Below are 21,776 nucleotides of genomic sequence, written 5' to 3'. Positions count from 1 at the left end.
TGATCGGCCCCATTGCCTGTCTTATTATACTTGCAAATTGTTGGTGATCTTTTGATTTTCACTCTTGAAATTTGCACTATAGCTAACTAGCCAAGCCCTGAAACACTGAAATTTAAGGCTTGAATTTTTTCTAATATCAATTTTGAAAACATGTTAAAGTTCACTCGTAAAAAATACCCAACAGATATTCTATTAATATTTATATACAAGCCTCATGGAAAATAAATTATTGATACAAACATTTATTTTTCGTATTTAGAAAAACAAAACAAATTGTTTTTTAAAACTCATTTATCTTCATCTTCCTTCTTTACCTGGCATTTTTTTTCATGTAATCATTATTTCCATCTCATTTTCATATTAGCTCAGATAATTTTGTTTTACTTGTTTTTAATACCATAAACATAACTTAAAGATCCTGCATAAACCAGAATATTGTTTAAAAAATCTAAAAATCATTTTATAAACATTTGTACTCCCATATTCATATAAAATTGATTGTATATTAATATAATTTCCTTTCCAAATAGGAAAGTAAATCAACTGTGAACCCAAATACTGACCTTTGACCTTCATTCTTTGTTCCAGAGCAATCAATCAGAGGATGCTATTGGACCAGCAAGAAGATTCCAGATACCAAGAGCCCATGTACCCTGGGGTCTTCAGGAAAGTCATACGTAAAACAAACCTTCACTACACATACTCAATTATGGCTGAACTTCATAAGGAAGCATCTCTTGATTTGTTTTTTCTAAACTGACTTTTATCTTGAGTTTGGATATTTCTTGTATGCTCTCCATGATGCTAAAGGTCTGTGAGTCACATAGCCCCTAATTTTAGAAACACTGACGTTTCAAAAGCAAGTAACTCAATATATGTCCACATGAAATAAGGACACATTTTCCTCATTTACTAAAAAACAGAGTTGCTCCCTTTTGTCATTGGATGGCAGAAATGGCTTGTAGCTTGTAAACAATATGAATGTATTTTGTGATGTACACTAACTACGTGGCCACTTGATTTTTAGAGGTGATTACTGTTAAAGGCTTTATTGTATTTGAAGGTACAGTAAACACTGGATATAAAGTCAACCTTCTATAAATCAAATAATCGCTTAAGTAGAGACCAGGATAAGCAAGACATGTGTTGAATGTACAGTGTATCTACCTTTTGTAAGCTAAGTTGAACAGATTTGTGTGCTCCAAAGAGATGGAAAAGTTATCAGTATCTGTTCATGTATATTTTTTTCAATTAAAGAAGCTGTTACATGTATCTGTTGTTCGAATCCCACCGCGGTCTAGCGTCCTTTGGCAAGGCGTTAATCTACACTTTGCCACTCTCGACCCAGGTGCAAAATGGGTACCCGGTAGGATGTGCAAGTCATTGTAGCTTGTCCAGTACTGTGTGCGCCTCATCGGCGACCGACTGGAATACTCCCCAGGGAGTGGAGGATGTGCACACATTGTGTGCGGGAATGACTGATTGAATCCGATGACCGGTGTAATAATACATCTGTAAAGCGCTTAGACACGTCGTTTCGATGTATCAAGCGCTATATAAAAAGCGGATTATTATTCTATATTGCAAATGCAGACATAACTGTATGATTGTACAGTTTTGTGAAAAATCAAATAAATTTTGACAAAATATGCAAGGCAGTAATGTGAAGCCTTTGGAGACTGGCTAATACTGCTACATGTATAACATATACATGTACATTTGCCTTTAGGATGACTATCCACTGGGTTAATGTTCACTTCACAAGGCAACATTTAATCCTTGCCACAGTTATGAGTTTGATATGAGCTAATTTTTCACAGATTTTTCAAAGGTTTGCTGCACATTTGTAGATAACATGCATCAACTATAAACGAATATGGAAGTTATGACAACATTTGTATATCTATGGGACTGTAGTCTTGAACACCAACTGAACCCATTACACCGTACCCCCTTATATGTAGGCTTTAATCTATGAGAAATGCAGGAACCATCTCCACTGAGATACTAGTAAACCAAATGGTGTTTATTGCTTATATATACATGTCAAATATACGGTAGGCTATATTATGGTGTTTGCCATAATTGTCTCCTGTACAATGCTTAGCCGACAATTCACATCTTTAAACAGGTTTTTGTTGCTGTTGTTGTTAATTACTTGTACCTGGTATTATATACTTAGGTACAATCAAGATATGTTAATTTATGTTTAGCTTGTTTGCTAAAAAAATACAAATATACACAGATATCCAATGAGATATACATGTAGATAATGTATATTTTATATTAAAATTATCAATAATATATGAGTATCAAAATGTAACGAGACAACAGATATTCCTCATGGAAACAGTGAATACAAGAAACCATGGTAGTTATAACAGTGTCTGGCTTCAACACACTGATTTATGACTGCAGCTGCAAGGATTTCTGACTTAAAACCATGAAAAAAATGTTGTGATTTTACTATATAAAGGTGATTTTTATTAATGATTTTTTTCCATATTTTGCTTTGTATACATAAGTGTACATGAATTAAAATGTGTCAAAAATGTGTTAAAATGTGTTTAAAATATGTTTAAAATCCAGTAGATATTTTTTAACAGTATTTATATATATATATATATCAGTATTAATCACATGCACTTTACCTTTTATATAGATTCTTAATTAAAACTCATAAAAACTACTGCACTTCTATATTGTTTTATTTTGTATTTCATTTTTGATATATTCCATGTAAATTTATGTATAATGTATTATTTTAAGGCTTTATTTTTGTTGTTGTTAAAAGACTGTAAACTACAGTACAAAACAAGCCACTCTAAATTTTGATATAAATTTTATTGTAAAGACAATCAAATATACATATTGCAATTAGATTCAGCTTTATTTATTTTAATGGGAAGCCTTATTACATAATTTACTTGTATGAATTTCTTTCAAAATTCAATGTTATTTACTACAATCTCATAGTATCCCAAAATTACTAGAATCTGTGTAATAATTTCAATTTCTCCTCTGTTTATTGTACCTGAAATTAAGAATAGATCAAAGATATTTTAATGTTAAATGTTCATTGTGTATTTTTTTTCTAAATGATATATTTTCTTAACATTTTCAGAGAATTCAATTCTATTTTTTATAATTGTTTCACTGTTGTACATTAATCTTAAATAAAGTTTGATATGAAAACAAAACTTACAATAGTTGGTAATCTGTTGTTGATGTCAAATTTAGATGTTGATACTGTATGTTACTCTGGGGGTAATTAGGTCAAGTTAAGAAAAAAATTAAGAAATGGAATGCAAAATATGTATTTTCTAGATTTCCACCGTTTTTGCTTAAAGACCAAGTCCACCCAAACATGTCAATTTAAAGGACAAGTCCACCCCAACAAAAAGTTTATTTGAATAAAAAGAGAAAAATCCAACAAGCATAATCTTGAAAATATCATTAAAATCGGATGTAAAATAAGAAGGTTTTGGCATTTCTAAGTTGCTTTAATTTCACAAAACAGTTATATGCACATCCTGGGGCCCGTTTCATAAAACTTTTGACTTGCAACTGTAACATCTCCCATATCTATGACAAATCTTGTTATTGCAATGGCAACTTGTCATAGTTGCAAATATCCGTTTCATAAAAGCAATAACAAATTGTTATCGTAAATAAAAATAAATAAATGAAAAATAGTTCGTGAACGAGCCTGATTTGCAGCTAACAGCCGGTTTTTTTCTTCACACACGTCGTCTGCGATAAAATTTTGATGGTGACAGAATTGAAGTAAAATTTGAATCGGAGATGTAAGTACTTTCTAATTATTGTATTTATTGAATTATTACATCATTTGATAAAGTAATAAATAAATCACTTCCGAAAGAATGACATTGATAATACATATCATATTTCCATCGTTTTCTACGAGGTAAACATGCATTTTGCCCGGGGATATCGTGGAGGCATCATCGAGATGCCGAGTGGTCGCTATCCCGGAGCTTCGGCGTAGTACACGGCAGTAGTGTTGATGTGTGTGGGGTGGAGCTCGAATGAGCGGCGTTGCGACTTGAGTTGCATCTGTCTTTCTTTCTGACTTTAGTCTTTAATAACCTAATTCAGTGCGATATGTGAACAGCTGTGTGAGAGTGAGCCTTTATTTTTTTGTGGCTTGGCTTGTTGAGGGCGACAAAAATACAGTCAAGTCTCGAGAAGCATTGATGGGTGTCGATTGGTGTTCACGCTTATGTTTGGCATGTTTTTTTTTTTGGGGGGGGGTGACTGTCACAAATATTGTACTCTGTATGGCAGTGTGTCCAAACTTCGCGCGTGTCCATACTTCGCGGACGGTCCTTATCTCAAAAACTAGCCAATATCCTTAAAATCTGACATCATCAACGTGAAAAGCGACCTAAAATTACCGTATAATGAAAATTTCTTTAGGATGAGTTCAGTATTCATGAAAATATTGGCAAAAGATCGGCAAATTTGTCACCGCTAGCGCCCGTTTTGAAGAAATCACAAGCATCACGATATCACCATTTTGCAAGCAGAAATCATCAAAAATGTGAGTTAAATGTGGTACTAACCGATTCCATAGCATTTTGCCATCAATCTGATTTAATTTTTCACTTTTTGAACTTGAGTTTTTGTTTAAATCTCCACAAAAGCTTTGGTGCGCGAAGTTAGGTCACACTTTTCTGAACGGTTTTCCAGCACAGCCCGCATTCGCCGATCGGAATAGAATTTTGAGATCGCGATACCGGCGAAACCCCTTGACCTACTTTACATTTTCGTCCATGATTTTATAGTTAACGATCTTGCCGTCAATGTGGTAACTATTTCTTGAATTGGTTTTGTATAAATTATGAATATTTTGTGAACAAAATTAAGCCTGATGAATATTTTTTAAAAGTGCGCGAAGTTTGGACACCCCATCATAACTGTGAGGGATTGTTTTTCTTATAGTTTTCAGGGGGTGTGGGGTGGGTGGCTTGCGAGTATAAACAGTTTAGTGGCCAGACAGTAATAAAAAAAGGCAAAATTAATTTTTTTTTTAAGCTGTGATCGAGTCAGTTAGCAAACATTTGGGCCTTTTTTAGAGGATCTAAGTACTTCTAGATCTAGACTCTATACAAAATCTGATTTTGTGATAGATTTCGAGTAACCCAGGCAACTGCGGCCCGCTGTACGGGCTGCAGCCCAGGAGCTGTCCGTGTATTACACGGACAGCTCCTGGCTAGTTGGCAGACAAATGGGGTAGAATTGTGGTCACCATATCACCCCAAATTAAAGGAGGAAAATTATGCACTTGCCTCTATTACATGGATGAAGATCTATCGTGACACAATACTATCATCGATGCATAAAGTGTAAGCTCAAAAAAGGCGAAAGTTATGTCGCTTTTGTTCTGCTTTCAAAATTGAAAACAAAATGGCAGATCGATACCGGGGCTACTTTTTTTTTAGCTTACACAGTTTATGCATCGACGTTAGGAATGTGTCTCTCAATAGACCATTTTTTTTTAAATTTAGACAATACAACACTTCTATGTGTGAATCATATCTAAATGCATAACTATTAGTGTTGTATCCTAGGCTGGGTCAGCCGAGACAGAGACCGCTAAAAATATTTGCATGTTTTTTGTTAAATTCAATTGACCATTGACCCCCCCTCAAGAAAAAAAAAATAAATGAATGTAAAAAATGAAAATAAATAAATAGAATAAATTAAAAAAACAGGCAAAATATATATATATTACCGGTATATATAATCTACAGAGAGGGGGTGGGGTGGAATCTAGATCTAATAATAATGTGTGCATTAGAAATTCACATTGCGTTGATGATGGACACAATTTATGTGCTGGAAATGACTGCATTTGTCAGGCCTCGGAGCCGAGACATCAAGACAGAGCGACCGAGGCCGATACATCAGGCTTCGAGGCCGAGGACGCAAATTCTGGTCCCGAGGCCGTCCTCGGTACACAACACTGATAGCTATAGAATCAGCATGCTCTCTATACCCTACAAGATTGATAACAAAGACATATGTGTTTCAACAAGAAATAATTGGTCAACGTATATCTGAATGGGGTATTGTACAGTACTATTGATCAACCAAAGATTTAAATTTATGTTCCTCTTTGACCAATGTTGTCAAATAAAAACCTTGCTTTGAGCATAACATCCTCAAGGTGGTCTGAAATCTATTAGAAGAAGGTACATGTACTCTTCTGTGGAATTTCATTTTATGCTTTGACTGCTATATCTACTAGTTTTATTATCAATATACTAGTGTTCTGAAGTTGATGTGTTAATAATCAAATGTTTTAATGTTTATTCTACTTAAAACATAATAGATGGCAGCAGGAGCAAATGTTGGTCGTGATGAGGCGTATACCACCATCAACAATGCTGCAATTGCAGTCACCACCACCACTGCTGCCACCACCATCAGTGCTACTAATGCCACCACCACCAAGTCTGCTTCTGCCACTGCCATCACCATTGCCACCGCCACTACCAAGACCACTCCTGACACAAAGCCCCCAAGTCCTCAACTGACCAGATATTGCAGCTGGAGAACGATAGACCAGGAACTTCAAAGCCAGGGCTTACCGGTCTCCTACAATAAGAAAAATGCCAAGGGCCCATCTAATGAACTTGTAGCAGAATATTTGGCCACAGTTGTAGAAATGCAGAGACTAACATACTGCCACAGGTAAAAATCAATGTCAGATATGATGGATAGTCTTTGAAATATGGGTTGCAGAATGAATATCAGTAAAACCCATCATGATGTGCAATCTGATTTAACCCTAAAAAGGCGGTGGTGGCCCAAAATTTTCACGATAAATCCACAACGTGAAAGATGGTGCCGCGTCATTATATGCCTTTTTTTAAAAAAGATTCATGAGTTTTCAGACAAAATTTGTGACACATGGGTACCCGGTTCTGTAATTACGCAACGTTGTGTAAGTACATGTCAGAATTGCTTTAAAATGTGATTTCATGAACAAATCCAATGCAAATTCTGTTTCTAGCCAAAATTCATAATTGCATCATACTGGTTAATATTTATTTTTACTGATTAAAATCAATTAATTGGTGCTTATGATCAGAAATTTTTTTCAACAATATGAAAAAAGTAAATAAAACAAAAAACAAAGAAATACTTCAGAAAGGAAAAAAAATACAGATGAAAGGGATTTGATATCAATTAATTTTTATGTGTCTGAACAAAACAAAAAAATTCAAGGGCTTTGTTTATAGATTTCCAGCCAAATTCTAATTTCATGCATGATTTAATAAAATATATTTATTAAATATTAAATATAATTAAATTTAAATAATTTTAGAACGATCAAATATACAATTTTTTCATCTGTGGCAGGCATATTGCATTTCTTGACAATTGCGCAATTAACGGTCAAGTTCTTGAGGGCCCCCACCCCCCTTCCGCCCATCTTTCCTGCCTCCAAAATACCCTGGCAGTCTTATTAGGGTTAGATTAGGTTTACATTAAAATATAAAATTCTTACAATGGATTTCAGTGGCGTAATGAGCCAAATATTTTGAGAGGGCTAAATATGGCGGATTGAACAAAAGTTCTCCAAAGATGCAAGAGAGCGAAGGGAGTGAGCAAAATTGTTGAACTTTTAAATACAGAAATCAAATTTTTAGAAAGATTTTGATGTAATCAGAAAATAATAGACTATTTCACCCTTTCCCATTCCCTTTTTTTTTTCTTGGTCATGAAACATTGGGGGGGGGGGGGGGCATTGCCCCCTCATCTATACACCAGTGATGGATTTAATACTTTTTGCATGTACGATGACAACGCTCGCTCTCTCTCTCTCCCTCACCCATCCTCACTACGTGTACATATGTGTGCAAGATAAATTATGAGGAACAATTGCATAGCATATGAAGTGATGTTTCTCAACCAGAGATTCCTTATATATTATCTATTGTTGCATGTTTGCATTTTTGTTCTTCATATTAACCCATCTTGAGCCCTTTACCCCCCCCCCCCCCCCCCCCGCCCCCCATGATAAAAACCTAGTAGTCAAATGACGTTTCCTTTTATTTTCTTTTGATATACTTGCAATGTATACATGTGAGGAAAAAAAATATAGTGCGAAACATTTTTTGAAAATTTCAATTTAATTCCTTCAGGTGAGGCTTTGTCCACATTTCCAGAAAGACACAAGATAGTATCAGAAAGCCATGCCAAATTCAACGACTGAAGGGTTTGGAGAGCCAGACAAAGAGCCTAGAAATGTGATTTCACCCGTAAGGTAAACACTCTTGATCATAATTTTGATTCACTTTGGCATTTAAAGTAAGTCACATAATAACAATTTGAATGATTTTTTTCTTCTTCATTTGCTCTTTGTCAAGAATCCAGTCCAAATTTTAGAAATAAACTCTAAGTTTGAGGTGTTGATGAATTTTTTTTTTTTCAGCTGCAAAAATAACAAACCAATATCAATCATTGGTAGATAATTAATATTAATAATTTATTGGTGTGACTTGCCAAATTGGTACATGAATATTCTGCATTTCTATAATTATTGACCCCCACCACTACCACCTAAGATGCAACATGTCAAATTACTGTCAAATTCACTTCATCATGTTTTTAATTATTAATTTGTCAGTAAAGGAGTAAAATGACTCAGAAAGATTACCCGAAGAAGCTCACATAATTTTTTTTTTACTGGTAGATCCTTTACATTCATTTGATGAATTGAGTTCATGCAAAATCAACTGAATGTAATGAGTACAAAATCCTGTTAATACACCTGACTAGGTGAGGCTAATTCTGGTAGATCATCCCAGGGGGCGCCTGAGGATCTTGTCCATTTGGAGAAATCTTGCAAAGTATCAAAAGGTGCCTCCACCCCCCCCCCCCCCCCTCCCCCACAGTCTATTAAGGGTTAACAATGAAAATGAAATTAGGAATAAATTTGGTATCTTGCTTATATGCATTATAAATTAATTTCTATTTCAGGTACTTCAATCACATGAACAGCAGCAGGAAAAAACAGCAGCAACCACACAGGAGATGTAACGACAGCATTGACCAACAGCAACAACAACAGCAGCATAAACAATTTCTGCAGGAGGTGCAAAAACCACACCGGCAACCTCAACAACATCAAGATGTCCAACAACCACTCCGGGAACATTAACAGCAACCACAACTTCAGCAAGAGTTTCAACAAACACATCAGCAAAAACCAACAGCAGCAGCAACAACAGCACTTATGAAATGAATTTAATTGAAACTCAGAAGCCAATGAGGAAACATCTTTTACAAAATGAGACATCATTTGTTCATTCTTTTACAGGATAAAGGAAAGCTTTTTTGAAAGTGTAAATTTGCAGGAACACAATGTATGTTCCCTCTGTATCTATTTATTTAAATAAATTTGACTTTAAAAATAATGAATGATGATTCAATAAATATCTACTTTTTATTTGTCAATGAGTAAAAATACATGTATTTTCTATTTAGAATGACAAAAAGCAATTTATCAAATAAAAATCATCAAAAAATTGACCAATATGGCTCTTAGGCCCTCAAAATTGTTGGTATTTTGATGAAAAAGCTGTTTCTGCGGCAATATTTGATGCAGCTCAAATAGCTGCATCAAATTTGCCGCAGCTCCTTGAGCTGCGTCAAATATTGCCGCTGAAATTGTCATTTGCCGCAGAAAGTATCTGCGGCAAAGTTTTATGAAACGGAAACTTGACGCTGTTTTAAGATTTGCCGCAGAAACACAGATTTGCCGCAGAAAATGGGAGTTGCCGCTGCGGCAAATGTTTTATGAAACGGGCCCCTGGTTGGTATTCAAATGAGAAGACTGATGACATCATCCACTCTCTATTTCTTTTGTATTCTACTGTATGAAATATGAACTATTCTATTTTTCTCCTCATTGTCAAGTGAAACAAAGATTATTTCCTCCCTGAACATGTGGAATGAGCATTATTTTCACACTACTGTATATGGTTCAGTCAAGTTGGCCCTTATTGTCAAATCTGTAAAAAATGAAATATCGGTAGTTCAAACAATAAGAAAAAAGAAATAGTGAGTAAGGGACATCATCAACTCTCTCATTTGCATGTCACTGAGATGTGCATAAATGTATAACTGTTTTGTGAAAAATAAGCGAAACTTTAAAATGTCATAACTTCCTTATTTTACATCCAATTTTCATGAAATTTTCAGCATTATGCTAGTTTGATATTTTCTCTATTCAAATCTACATTTTTCTGGGGTGAACTTGACCTTTAAACAAATTGAGAAAAACCAAACAATCGTAATACTGAAAATTACATCCAATATTGTATTTTGAATCCCCTATTAAAATAAATGGAATGAATCACAATCACATCAATATTTTAAAATCATTGTTTTTATCATAGGACCTTTTAATCTGTAATTATCCCATTCACCAGACATGATATTGATGATTTACAATTTGAATAAGAATATAAGTTTGGGTGGTCCTTTTCAGGACCAACAATTGCGCAAGAAAGATACATGGTGTACTGTGAAACTCACTACAATCGTCTTTGCCATGGAAACCTTCAGAAGTTACAAAAGATAATGAACTCTCATAAGGGGAAGCTCACCCTGATATCAAGTTGGTTTAAACAAAAAAAAGAGAAAATTTAGAAAAAATAATGAAAATCTATAAAAAGAAATGATTGATGTTTTAATTGTGATGCTACATGTGAGCAGCTCCCCCATATACATGTACATGTACCCTGTGATAACCCCCCCCCCTTAAAATGCCAATTTCTTAGAAGACTGAAAATAATTCACCTGTCAATGCCAAATATACCAGTTACATTATTTCACACATATTCCCTAGAGTCAAAATAATTTCAATTATCATGAAACATAAAATTGTGGATTGATGGAATTCATATTCGTGTGTGGAACAGCTGCCTGCATTAATGTCACAAAATACATGTAAACATTGAAAAATATATTGTTATTCTTTGATATAGCTTCATCAAACCTTACCATCAATCCAAATAAATTTTTCATCTTTGTGCTTTTGATTTTAATCAAATTGGTATAAGGATGAATATTCCATTAAATGCAACATTTCTTTTGAGGCCCTGGCAATGACTATGCCCCAGCTTTGGCACAGCTATCTTGATCAAGCAATCAAGAAATTCCTTACTACCGACTATCCATCTACTACACCTGGATTGAGAGTAGAAAGCTTCGGTCTCTGTTATATTCCGCTGAACTCCGTTGGCTCCACTCACCAAATACAGAGACCGAAGTTCTAGCTCGATCTGTACAGGGACTCAATGGCCATACGTTTATGTATTAAGTTTGGATAAAACAGGGAAGTGAAGTTGCGTGACAGCCGAAGTAAGTCACTGTTTTTTCCCCATTTAAGTTTATTTTTTCCCCGTTTTAGTGCATTTCAGGCCAAAACGGAATAATAATCTTTATTTTGGTACAGTTCCTTTTATATATTTTTATGAAATAAAGACAAAAATCGATGAGCCCTGTCGGGGGATTTTGCATTGTAAGTCCCCTAATGGCCGTGGCACGATAGCGAGCCATCTGTGTACGAGGAGAAATAAAAAAATAAAAAAAATGTTTAAAAAAATCCTCAAAACAGACGGCTGCCAGCTGTCTAGATTGAGAGTAGCAAATGCAGATAAACACCTTGCAAAAGAATGCTTGTGTTGCTGTAGGATCTAATGAAAGTCTTCAGATTTCTCCACTGATCGACCTTACTTTTGGCATACATGTATACTACTTTCCATTTATTATATTCTCTATCATCATCTATTCTCATCAGAATGATCAAAGATGGAGGCAAACCCTTGCAGGTCTGACATGACATCACAATCATTATCTCCACTGTTTGAGCCATTACCCTTGAATTCTGAGTCCTTTAATCTCTTGTATTCACCGACATGATTAGTTTCTAAGTCCATCTCAGAGTCGCTTGTCTGGGTAAGTTTGTGTTTGACTTTATATCTTGATCTTCCATGCTTAATCCTTGAAGTGGGATCATCTTCATCTTCCTCACTCAACATTGCTTCAAGAGTATCTTGGAATCTGAAAAATACATGAAAAGATGGGATATTGTGGATGAAATGGTTCTTTAGTTGTCGCAAGAATGAAAATGGGACAGACAAATGTACGAACAGACAGAAAATGCGAAATCACAATGCCTCCGGAACTAATCTACCTTGGACGGAGGCATGAATATCTAGGCTGGTAAGAACTTGTGTAAAATATTGTGAATCTAGAAGAGTTTTGGACTATCTTTGGGAAAAAATGGCTTTCAAATAAGACTTTTATATATAAAGATAAAACTTAGTGCATTACAATAAACATGAAATTTATTATCGAAGGAAACCCACCTTTCAATCCTATTAAAATTTTCTTTCATCTTTGAGTTGGCAATGTTAACAATGAAGTTGATATACTCATCAGAAACTAGCAGTCTACCTTCAGCTGTGAGAGGGACCTCAAGACCATGAGTGCTGCGGATTGCCTGTTGATAGTAACAACAAAGATGAAAGAGTTTCTTAATAATACCTGGGTCAAATGACAAGGATCTATTTATAGTTGTCGCAAAAAAAAATACTGAAGGCTTTTTCATTCATGCATGGACAGAATACCTCATTTGGTGAAAGATGAAATGATCCATTCCATGAGGTGTACATTTACATGTAGCTGAGTTGAATTTATCATATCATCTTTCATTTCATGAAATGTTCTGTCAATTTCACTCATAAACATTCATTATTTGTAAATTTTGTATTGGCAAACTGATGCTACAGATGCTTGCTTGAATCAGTGCTTACGAGGGACACTGCTAAAGGGACTTTGCTTTTTGCTTGCCAATAATTCTCTCCTCATTTTCATGGATTCCTGTATGAAAAATATGCATTATTCACTCGATCATATTTTCTATAAATTCAGAGGCTTTGTACAATGTTGAAATACAACAACTGACAAATGTAGTAATAGTACAAAATTTACCATTTGGTGACAGAGATGTGAGACACCTCATTGACTAAAGCAAGTTTCTTTCACTTCATGTGAAATGCCATACTATCCACTCATGCTATGTGTATACTATTACTACAGAATCTTGGTTTTGATAGGATGCTTTAGTCCTCTTTGTAGGACAGTCACCTACATCCTGATAAAGCGGGACGAAACACTTCTAGACAAAAATCACTGGACTTATATACTGTATGCATTGATTTAAATACAAGTGGATTAAAAAAAACTGAAATAATATTGGACTTACTGCTATTATTTTTCCTCCATTTCCAATAGTGATTCCTGAATTTCTGAAGCCAGATGCCACTGCTGCTTGGTGCTGATATTAGGTGCAAAATTATTGAAACTGATCAAAATTATGTTCCTCTTGGTCCAATCTATTCATTCATTCACACATTTAATGTATTGATTTATTTATTTAGATTGGGCAATAACTACTAGACCAAACCATGCAGGAGCTTAGAAGGAAAGTGGTCTAAAAATCATTTCCCAAACTGTATTTATGTTACTAATTTACTTTGACATAAAAAAAAGTTATATTGAAAAAGGGTGTCAAGAATCATATCATCATCATTATCATTATTATTATTATTATTGCATTCATTGATCACTATCTTCTATCAATCATAAAAATTAAATGTGCAGTACAATCAACCACTAATACCATGGTCACATTTGTTCTACGGCGGCCGTACGGCGAGTCGAAAACAGCCGTTTTTACATTTATTTTCCAACTACTTATAGGTGGTTTGAATCAAAATTAATAAAACGGCTGTTTTCGTCTCGCCGTACGGCCGCCGTAGAGCAAATGTGACCAAGGTATAAGCTATGTGTTATGGAGCCCTGGTCAGGATTAGTTGATAAATATGAGAAAAAACATCTTGTATTACATACACAACAGAATATGTTGACTTCAAATACTGACTGGGGTATATAATACATTATATCCTACATGAATTAAATCCTGTATGCTAATTGGTTTAAATAGCATCATGCGACCAAACATATTCTCACTATTTTGCGATGATGTCGAAAATGAAACGCCCAACGAAGAAAATGTGCTATTCTGTGACGTCAATGATGGAATAGTCGACTATTCCATCATTGACGTCCTGATCATGCAATCTCTCGGGCGCACCGGTCAGCGAGTTGACTCTACTGGGCAAGTCCTGTGAAGGGACGGCACAGACACAAATCCATGTTCCACCGAGCGCGTGGTTTCGGGATTAGTATATCAGTCCGCGCAACGCGTTATCTATATTTAAGTTCAGATTAAAAAAGAATGAACTATGTGTACAAGAGTAGATAGACTTTTGTTCTACCTTATTAAATGTAGGATATAAAACAAATACATCAGGCCTTTATTTCGAAAGTATAGAGGGAATTATTTATCCTCGGTTGTACAGGCCAAATTACTATTCGGGAAATAATAGTAAGGCCAGTCCAACCTCGGAAAATAATTCCCGCTATACTTACTCAAAACCTGGTATATTTGTATACTATTCCCCAAGAGAGCACCACCAAATAAATTGTGTCTTTTCATCTTTTGTGTGCTAACTCTAGGAATAATCACACCAACAATTTCAGAATGATTTTTGTTTCTATCAATGGGTATGGGTGATCAGTGTGTCAAAAAGACACAGCTTTTCATACTATCATGCATTAATTCACTTTCTGTGATTTTAATAATTTTAACAATATTTATGAAGGGTCACAGTCTTTGATGCACCTACCATTTTTCTAGCATGTTCGATTGTTTCACACTGGACATGGAGAACGAATGGCTCAAACTTGAAAATGGCATCTCCTTCGGACACTTTAAGAGCTGAAATCTATTAAAAAGCAACAAAAAATAATACTTTAAAGCAACAAATTACAAGCTAAGTACTGTCTATGGAAGAAAATTCCATTAATTAGCCCCTTTCATAATCTGCAAGTGATTGTCAAAATAACCATTATATGGACTCAAAGCTCAAATCTCAAAGCTACAATTGACAAAGTCAAATATTACTTGTATTAGGATATTTACTGATAAAATGGAAGAAATCACAAGTTCACAGCCATACTTTACAAAGTACAATATGAGTAATTTTACAATACTGGGGAGGGAATGTGTGACATCAGACTGAAAATATAAATTCCTTTATAAAATGCTCTGAACACCGAGTTATCAATAAACATTCATGAGATATCCATATACATGTACTAGTAACCAGTGGCATACCGTGGGTCACGGCATTGGGGGGGGCACCAGCAAAAATTTTGAGTCACTAAGTGAGCGCGCGAAGCGCGCCCAGTTGCCAGGTATACCTAATAGAGACATTTTAAAGACAGTGCCATTAAACGGATATGTCTCTCACTGGTCAAATAATGCGAGCGCGAAGCGCGAGCTTAAAATTTTTGATATTTAGACCTAAAAAGGGACATTATAATCAATCTTTTGTAATCATGATATGTACCTGTCTTGCTAAATAATGCGAGCGCGAAGCGCGAGCTGAAATTTTTGTAAATATTGACCCCCAAACAGGAAGATTTTAAGGACTATATTTTAGGAATCCATTAAGAGTATACACATCTCACCATAGTCATCTAATGCGAGTGCCAATAAGCGCTTGCTGATTTTGTTAGAATTACATCTAAACATGCACATAAAGCACTTGTAATCCTGATTCTCACTAATGAAATCTTGCGAGCGCGAAGCGCGAGCTGAAAATTTAGGAAATTTAGACCTGATGAGGGGCATTTTAAGGCTTGTTGGTAGAAATTCACGAAGACCATACGTAGTTCACTAACCAAATGATGCGAGCGCGAAGCGCGAGCTGAAAATTTTTGATATTCAGATTAGAAAAAGGGATATTTAAGGACTGATTCTAGGAATCCATGGAGAGCAGACATATTTCACCAATCCACTACTGCGAACGTAAGCACGGACAGGAAATGTTTTATATCAAGACCTTAAAATGGGGCAATCACTTTAAGTAATCATGAAAAAGAAGCATACTATTGTACATAAAGTTATAAAAAAAAATGTTTCTTATGTAATACAACATAACATAATTATGATATAATATAACATTATAATGAACAATAATGTCTTCTTTCCCACTTCGTTTCTCTTCCTTTCTCCCTCTTTTTCTCCTTTTCCCCGTTTTTTTTTTTTTTTTTTTTTGGTCAGCCGATTGGGGGGGCACGTGCCCCCCCATGCCCCCCCGTAGTTACGCCACTGCTAGTAACCAGTGGAGACAGTTCAAGCGGTCTCCAATGATATGAACATTAATTTTTTTTTCTTACGTGTGGGTTTCTATTGGCATTTTCATGAAATATGCTTGGTATCCACCATAACAAACGTTACATGAGTTAGAGAATTAGCTTCTTCATGCTTAAGTACAACAACTCAAAGATTTTAGTTTGTGGTTATATATGATTATATCCTGCCAGTTAAACATGGCTGTGTTCATTTCTTCGCAGATTTCTCCTACCTCTGAAAATGCATGGAACATACATTCATAATTTTGAAACAGAGCACCAATACTGCTGTTTCCATATAGAAAACCTGACCAATGAAAAGTCCATATCTCCCTTAAGTACTGAAAATGTACAAAAAAAAAAAACTTCTTTGTACAGGGCTAAAATTAAACATTTAAAGAAAATTATGATAAATATTGGGGGAAAATCACTTTGAAAAACTTACAAGATCTGAGGATGAAGCTGATTCATGAGACACAAAGAGCCATTTACAACCTTTCTTCTTTACGGCATACTCATCAAAACTCTAAAGTACAAATCAAAGATAAGGTTCAGTAGACTAATGAACAAAATATATCAATGATAATGCCCAGAAGTACAAAACATGTATCAAACATAAGGTTCAGTATAAAACTCATCAACATTCTTTTAATAGCAAAGATAATGTTCATTTCAGTAGGTAGGCCTACTCTTCATATTTTTTTTCTTCAAAGTATTGAAGATAAAAATGGCAGACTTATCAAAACTCTTATACAAAATAAATCAATATAATTTAGGTTCAGCATCAGGACTCTAAGAACAACAAGTGGAGCGCCTCTGGCAGTCTCACAGGTCTGCATTGTGCAATTCAATATAGCAGCAGTGCTGACTTTGAAAACTACTATAAAATAATTATTCACAAAAAACACCATTCATATAATGATACAATACTATGTTCATTGACAATAAATGACATTTGACCTTGACCATGCCACCTAAGACATGTCAGTGATACTTGATTACCCCTACATGTACATGTACTGTATATCCACATTTTATAAACTATATCTATAAACTTTGAAAAATATGACAGCAATATAATAATTACCTCTAAAATGGCCAAAGTTCAATGACCTTAAATGACCTTTGACTTTAGTCATGAGACCTGAAACTCACATGAGATGTTCAGTTAGGCTAAGGTCACAACTCCAAAATTTAGCCTGGTCGGTGACCGGGCGGCGAGTTTTTTAGCCAATATCGCCCAGGCACCGACCGGCGGCTGTCCAGGCACCACTGGTTTTTGGGGCATCGCTCGGTCGCCGCTCAGGATTTAGCGCAGAGTTAAAATTCCTGCGGCGCCTGCTCACTTTTCACTCGCCGCTCGAAATACGCTCAGGGTCTGGTTGGTTGCCGTCCGGGCGCCGTCGTAATCGAGTGGTCGCCGTCAAACTATTTAGGTCAAAAATTGAACTCGTTGGATCAACAGCTGTTGGGCGGTCGTCGGCCGGCCAGCGCGGTCAGAGATCAGTCGATGATGTTGCGGCGAATTCAAGATCCAGCAGGTGATTACCTAAAAATAGGCCGGTGGGGGAACACCCGGGATTTGGTGGGTCGTCAGCCTATCACTGCTCGGACGCTTAACAGATTAGTTTCCAGATTTGACCCAGATTGTGCCTTGAGTAATGGGTAATCGACCTTGGCTTAGGTTAATATTTTGATGTTGATTCCCCCAACATGGTCTAAGTTAGTGCTGTAGCCGAACCGCCGAACCGAACGGTAGTTCGCCGAACATGGCACTTCCGAACCGAACACTAAGACTTGGTTCGGAAGTTCGGCAAAAAAAAAAAAAAAAACAGCTTTCAGCTAATAAATTTATAAGTTTACACCCTTTCTAATCATTATATTTGCGCATTCTATATTTAATCTTCTTTGCAATTGTATGTTGGAAGTATGCGCTTATTTTGCGGTTACTAGATTTTGTTTTCATTTTCATGTTGACATTGTGGTTTTTTACGGCCCTGATTAAGAAAGGAGATCCGATGAATGATGTTGCGCTATAATCATTTTACTGGCTTTCATCATCTCTCGCTCTGTGGCCGAATCGCCGAAGCATGGTAAAGAAAACCAAAACTGTATGAGTGTTCATTGGTTAAATCTAATTATCTAAAATATTGTTGTTTTTAGGTGGCGAACAAGATTCTTGTTTGAAAATCTTCAAAGTATTTTGAATGAACGAGCTCAATAAACTGAAAGTGAAAGATGAAGTACCATTAATATTACGAATTACGATACGATGTGATTAAGATCGTAACTCGTGTATTGTTGCGGCGGAGAATAAAGATCTGATTGAGGTGATTGACATTATTATTGAGGTGTCGGCTCGCTACTGTCTAGTTTTCATGATTTTAGAGAGAAGTAAAGAGTTTTGAAAACGAGAGATCCAGTGAAAGTGGGAAATAAAGTGAGTGACTGTTAGAGATGAAAAGGAGAGACGCAAAACAAATAATATAGAAATGAGATGAGGTGAAGTTATCTTTTTTTATTATTAACAATCAGATGAAAATTAAAAATCAAACACTCATGAATGATTACGGTATAGCATATAGCAAGATCCCCTTCCCCTCGTTGACAAGTTGAATGAAGATAAAGCCATGCGGAAACATTCATCTCTTGGGGGAAAATGACCCCCAATCTTTACTTTTTTTTTCCTTTCTTATCAACTTCTCAAATTAACCATAAACAATTTGATGATCACTCTACTCCCCCTGTCCCATTACAGTCGTAAAACTTTGCATCCCACTTGGTCTGTATGTTCATGGTCGAATGAAATCTGACCAATGAAATCATAGAAATCTCGGGAATTGCTCTTCAATCAGTGAGCTGAGTTTCGCGAGCAGACAAAGCACGTGGCTGTATGTACCGATGCGACAATCAGCGACATGCGATTGGTGGTTTAGTTCACCCATCGAGCCAATTAGCGAAAGGCGCATTACATAAGCACGCTTTCTTCGACACGCCCCTGGCCCTACTATGCCTACATTTCAGTGCACTGGCGCTGGCCGCCTCGTATGTGATGCAATTGCCAATCACGTTTGGCCGGACTGTATATATAAATATTCATGAGCTCAGAGTCCCGCTACAAGGGGACTAGACTGCATGCGCTGGCCTAACTGGTACGAGTGCGAGCGTAGTTAATTTGGCAAGTATCCAAAGTGTGGTCCAGGTATGGACAACTAGGAAGAGTCGCCATTTTAGAACTGTGAGTTACCCAATAAATCTGTCATCAGATAATCAAATTCGAGATAACAGTTGATTCGTTGAGCGCTATAACTTTCATAGTTTCATGTCAACAAGATAGAGATAAAATGGTTTGATGTGACAGAGGTACACGCGAGCACATGCAGTCAATCAAGTACAAATTGTCTACCGGTACGCTACGTATACCTGAATGAACTATAGCTTTATCAGTCTATCATTACCGAACCCCGAACCGAACCAATGTTCGGCAAATTTCTGCCGAACCTTGCCGAACCGAACCCGAACATGGCGCCCGACTTGCAGCACTACCACTAGTCTAAGTTCATTGACTCTAAATGACCTTTGACCTTGGTTGGTACAAACATATCAAAGATGAGGTTAAGTATACTCTAGACCTACAAAATATATCAAAGATAAAATAACTCCCTCCAAGTACAAAATGTATCAAATATGAAGTTCAGTAGACTCATCAAAACTCTTGAAGTACAAAAAAAAATCAACTTAAAGTTTTATAGTAGACTCATCAAAACTATCAAAATACATGATATATCAAAGTCAAAGACAAGGTTCAGTGAACTCATCAAAATCTTTTATTGAAGATAATTTCAGTGGGTCTATTCTTCAAAACACCTAAAGTACAAAATATATCTCAAAATAAGTAGGCTCACTCACATGGCTCATCAAAGATACATAATTCAGTAGACAGCGGCCAGCGCTATAAATGCAGTTTTGCACCGGATGACTTTGAGCAAATTTCCCCACCAGTAACCGTTCACAAATGTCATACTAGTCTCTCACTCTCAGTCACAGTTCAAGGTCAATATTGCGATCCTGAGCAGCTGTATTTTGGCTTTGATCTCGCCATCATCGATTAAATTCTCAGTCAGATATCACTTTGCTTAGAGTTAGATTCGCCATAGCCCATAACATTTTGTAGATAGACTGAAGACATGAAGCAACCAAAATCATGCGAAAATGCGGCAAAAAAAGGGTTGTCTGCCGCAGTCATATTTTTTGGTTGCTTCATGTCTCCAGTCCATATACAGAAAAGCCAAGGGAAGCGATGTCTGAATGAGAATTCCACAACATTTGTCAATCAATGACCTCGAGATCGAGCAGTTAAATACATGTACAGCCGTTCCCGTTCGTGATATTCAGAAAAGCTGTGGGCATATTGACCTTGAAATGTGATTGAGAGATTTGCTATGACATTTGCAAACAGTTACTGGTGGAGAAATTTGCTCGTAGTTAACCGGTAGGCACTTATGAACCAAGTTTGAAAGGAGACTCGTAAAATGACGTCACTCTCGCCGATGAATATTCATTAGATCGTAGTCGTGCGTGTTCAATACACACTGCGTGCAGGCATGCAGATACAGGATAGTTATATGCGAGGAACTTTGGCTCCAGAGACAAGTTGTCAAATAACGTGTGTGTGTGAGAGTGTGTGTGTGTGTGTGTGTGTGTGTACCATCGGCTGGTAGTATTCCATGCTGTCTACGACTTCAAACCGCTTCGGAGATCGAGAGTGCAATTCGGTAAAACGAAGTTTCCGATATAAAGAGATAATAACACTATATGTACAGTACGTTGGGAGGCAAATGTCAGATCAGGGGAGGCAGGAGTACAATCAGGTTTTTTTTTAGGGAAGAATAGTGTAGAATAAAAGGTATTATATATAGCCAATTGATCTAGTAGATGTTAAGTGAACAATTATGTTTTTTTTAAAGAATGAATATACCTTACGTGGATATTATGTTGAAGCCAATTTAAAAGGAGGTGAGGCAAGTTTCAATGGAGGTTTCTAAAAGAATAAACTGCATTATGGTGAAGCCAATTTAAAAGGAGGTGAGACAATTAAGTTTCAATGGAGGTTTTTTTAAAAGAATAAACTGTACTACAAATTTAAATGGAGGTGAGGCATTAAGTTTCAATGGAGGTTTTTAAAAAGAATAAACTGTACTACAAATTAAAAAAGAGGTGAGACAAGTTTCAATGGAGGTTTTTAAAAAGAATAGACTGCATTATGGTGAAGCCAATTTAAAAGGAGGTGAGGCAAGTTTCAATGGAGGTTTTTAAAAAGAATAAACTGTAGTACAAATTATGGTGAAGCGAATTTAAAAGGAGGTGAGGCAAGTTTCAATGGAGGTTTTTAAAAGAATAAACAGTCTTTGTAAATGTTTGTGCAAAAACTTGATAAGAATGCATGCCGTTATCACACAGTACTT

At 36.0% G+C, this 21,776-nt stretch overlaps 3 protein-coding genes across 7 annotated transcripts in view; 2 read left to right on the top strand and 1 right to left on the bottom strand.

Moving 5' to 3' along the window:
* LOC129277508 (mucin-3B-like) overlaps positions 1 to 3,185 on the top strand; it is a gene marked incomplete at its 5' end in the record, with an annotated part of 89,978 nt that extends 86,793 nt beyond the window's left edge. Inside the window, one exon of the mRNA XM_064110052.1 lies at positions 589 to 3,185. Coding sequence (XP_063966122.1) covers positions 589 to 681 — 93 coding nt within the window. The remainder of the gene's footprint in view (positions 1 to 588) is intronic.
* A 352-nt stretch (positions 3,186 to 3,537) lies between these two features.
* LOC129280534 (uncharacterized) lies at positions 3,538 to 9,272 on the top strand. 2 transcript variants are annotated; one of them, XM_064110077.1, is made up of 4 exons: positions 3,538 to 3,806; positions 6,359 to 6,720; positions 8,178 to 8,294; positions 9,016 to 9,272. In XM_064110077.1, the coding sequence occupies exons 2-3, from the start codon at positions 6,359 to 6,361 to the stop codon at positions 8,179 to 8,181; spliced, it is 366 nt and encodes a 121-aa protein (XP_063966147.1). In that variant the 5' UTR covers positions 3,538 to 3,806; the 3' UTR covers positions 8,182 to 8,294; positions 9,016 to 9,272. The 2 variants fall into 2 exon arrangements, with proteins under 2 accessions (XP_063966147.1, XP_063966146.1); XM_064110076.1 differs by having other exon boundaries at positions 8,178 to 8,299.
* Positions 9,273 to 10,410: 1,138 nt separating this feature from the next.
* On the bottom strand, positions 10,411 to 20,849 carry LOC129277504 (tRNA wybutosine-synthesizing protein 3 homolog). 4 transcript variants are annotated; one of them, XM_064110074.1, is made up of 7 exons: positions 20,775 to 20,849; positions 20,221 to 20,263; positions 16,757 to 16,837; positions 14,799 to 14,897; positions 13,313 to 13,384; positions 12,414 to 12,547; positions 10,411 to 12,105 (listed from the first exon to the last, which is right to left on the bottom strand). In XM_064110074.1, the coding sequence occupies exons 2-7, from the start codon at positions 20,227 to 20,229 to the stop codon at positions 11,826 to 11,828; spliced, it is 675 nt and encodes a 224-aa protein (XP_063966144.1). In that variant the 5' UTR covers positions 20,230 to 20,263; positions 20,775 to 20,849; the 3' UTR covers positions 10,411 to 11,825. The 4 variants fall into 4 exon arrangements, with proteins under 4 accessions (XP_063966144.1, XP_063966145.1, XP_063966141.1 ...); XM_064110075.1 differs by having other exon boundaries at positions 20,728 to 20,814; XM_064110071.1 differs by having other exon boundaries at positions 20,221 to 20,446; positions 20,653 to 20,802.
* Between the last annotated feature and the right edge of the window lie 927 nt (positions 20,850 to 21,776).

Source organism: Lytechinus pictus, chromosome 15 (assembly GCF_037042905.1).
Source record: "Lytechinus pictus isolate F3 Inbred chromosome 15, Lp3.0, whole genome shotgun sequence".
In the NCBI taxonomy this organism is placed as follows: domain Eukaryota; kingdom Metazoa; phylum Echinodermata; class Echinoidea; order Temnopleuroida; family Toxopneustidae; genus Lytechinus; species Lytechinus pictus.
Note: the sequence above shows the minus strand (reverse complement) of the source record. Positions and strands in the feature narration are given on the sequence as shown.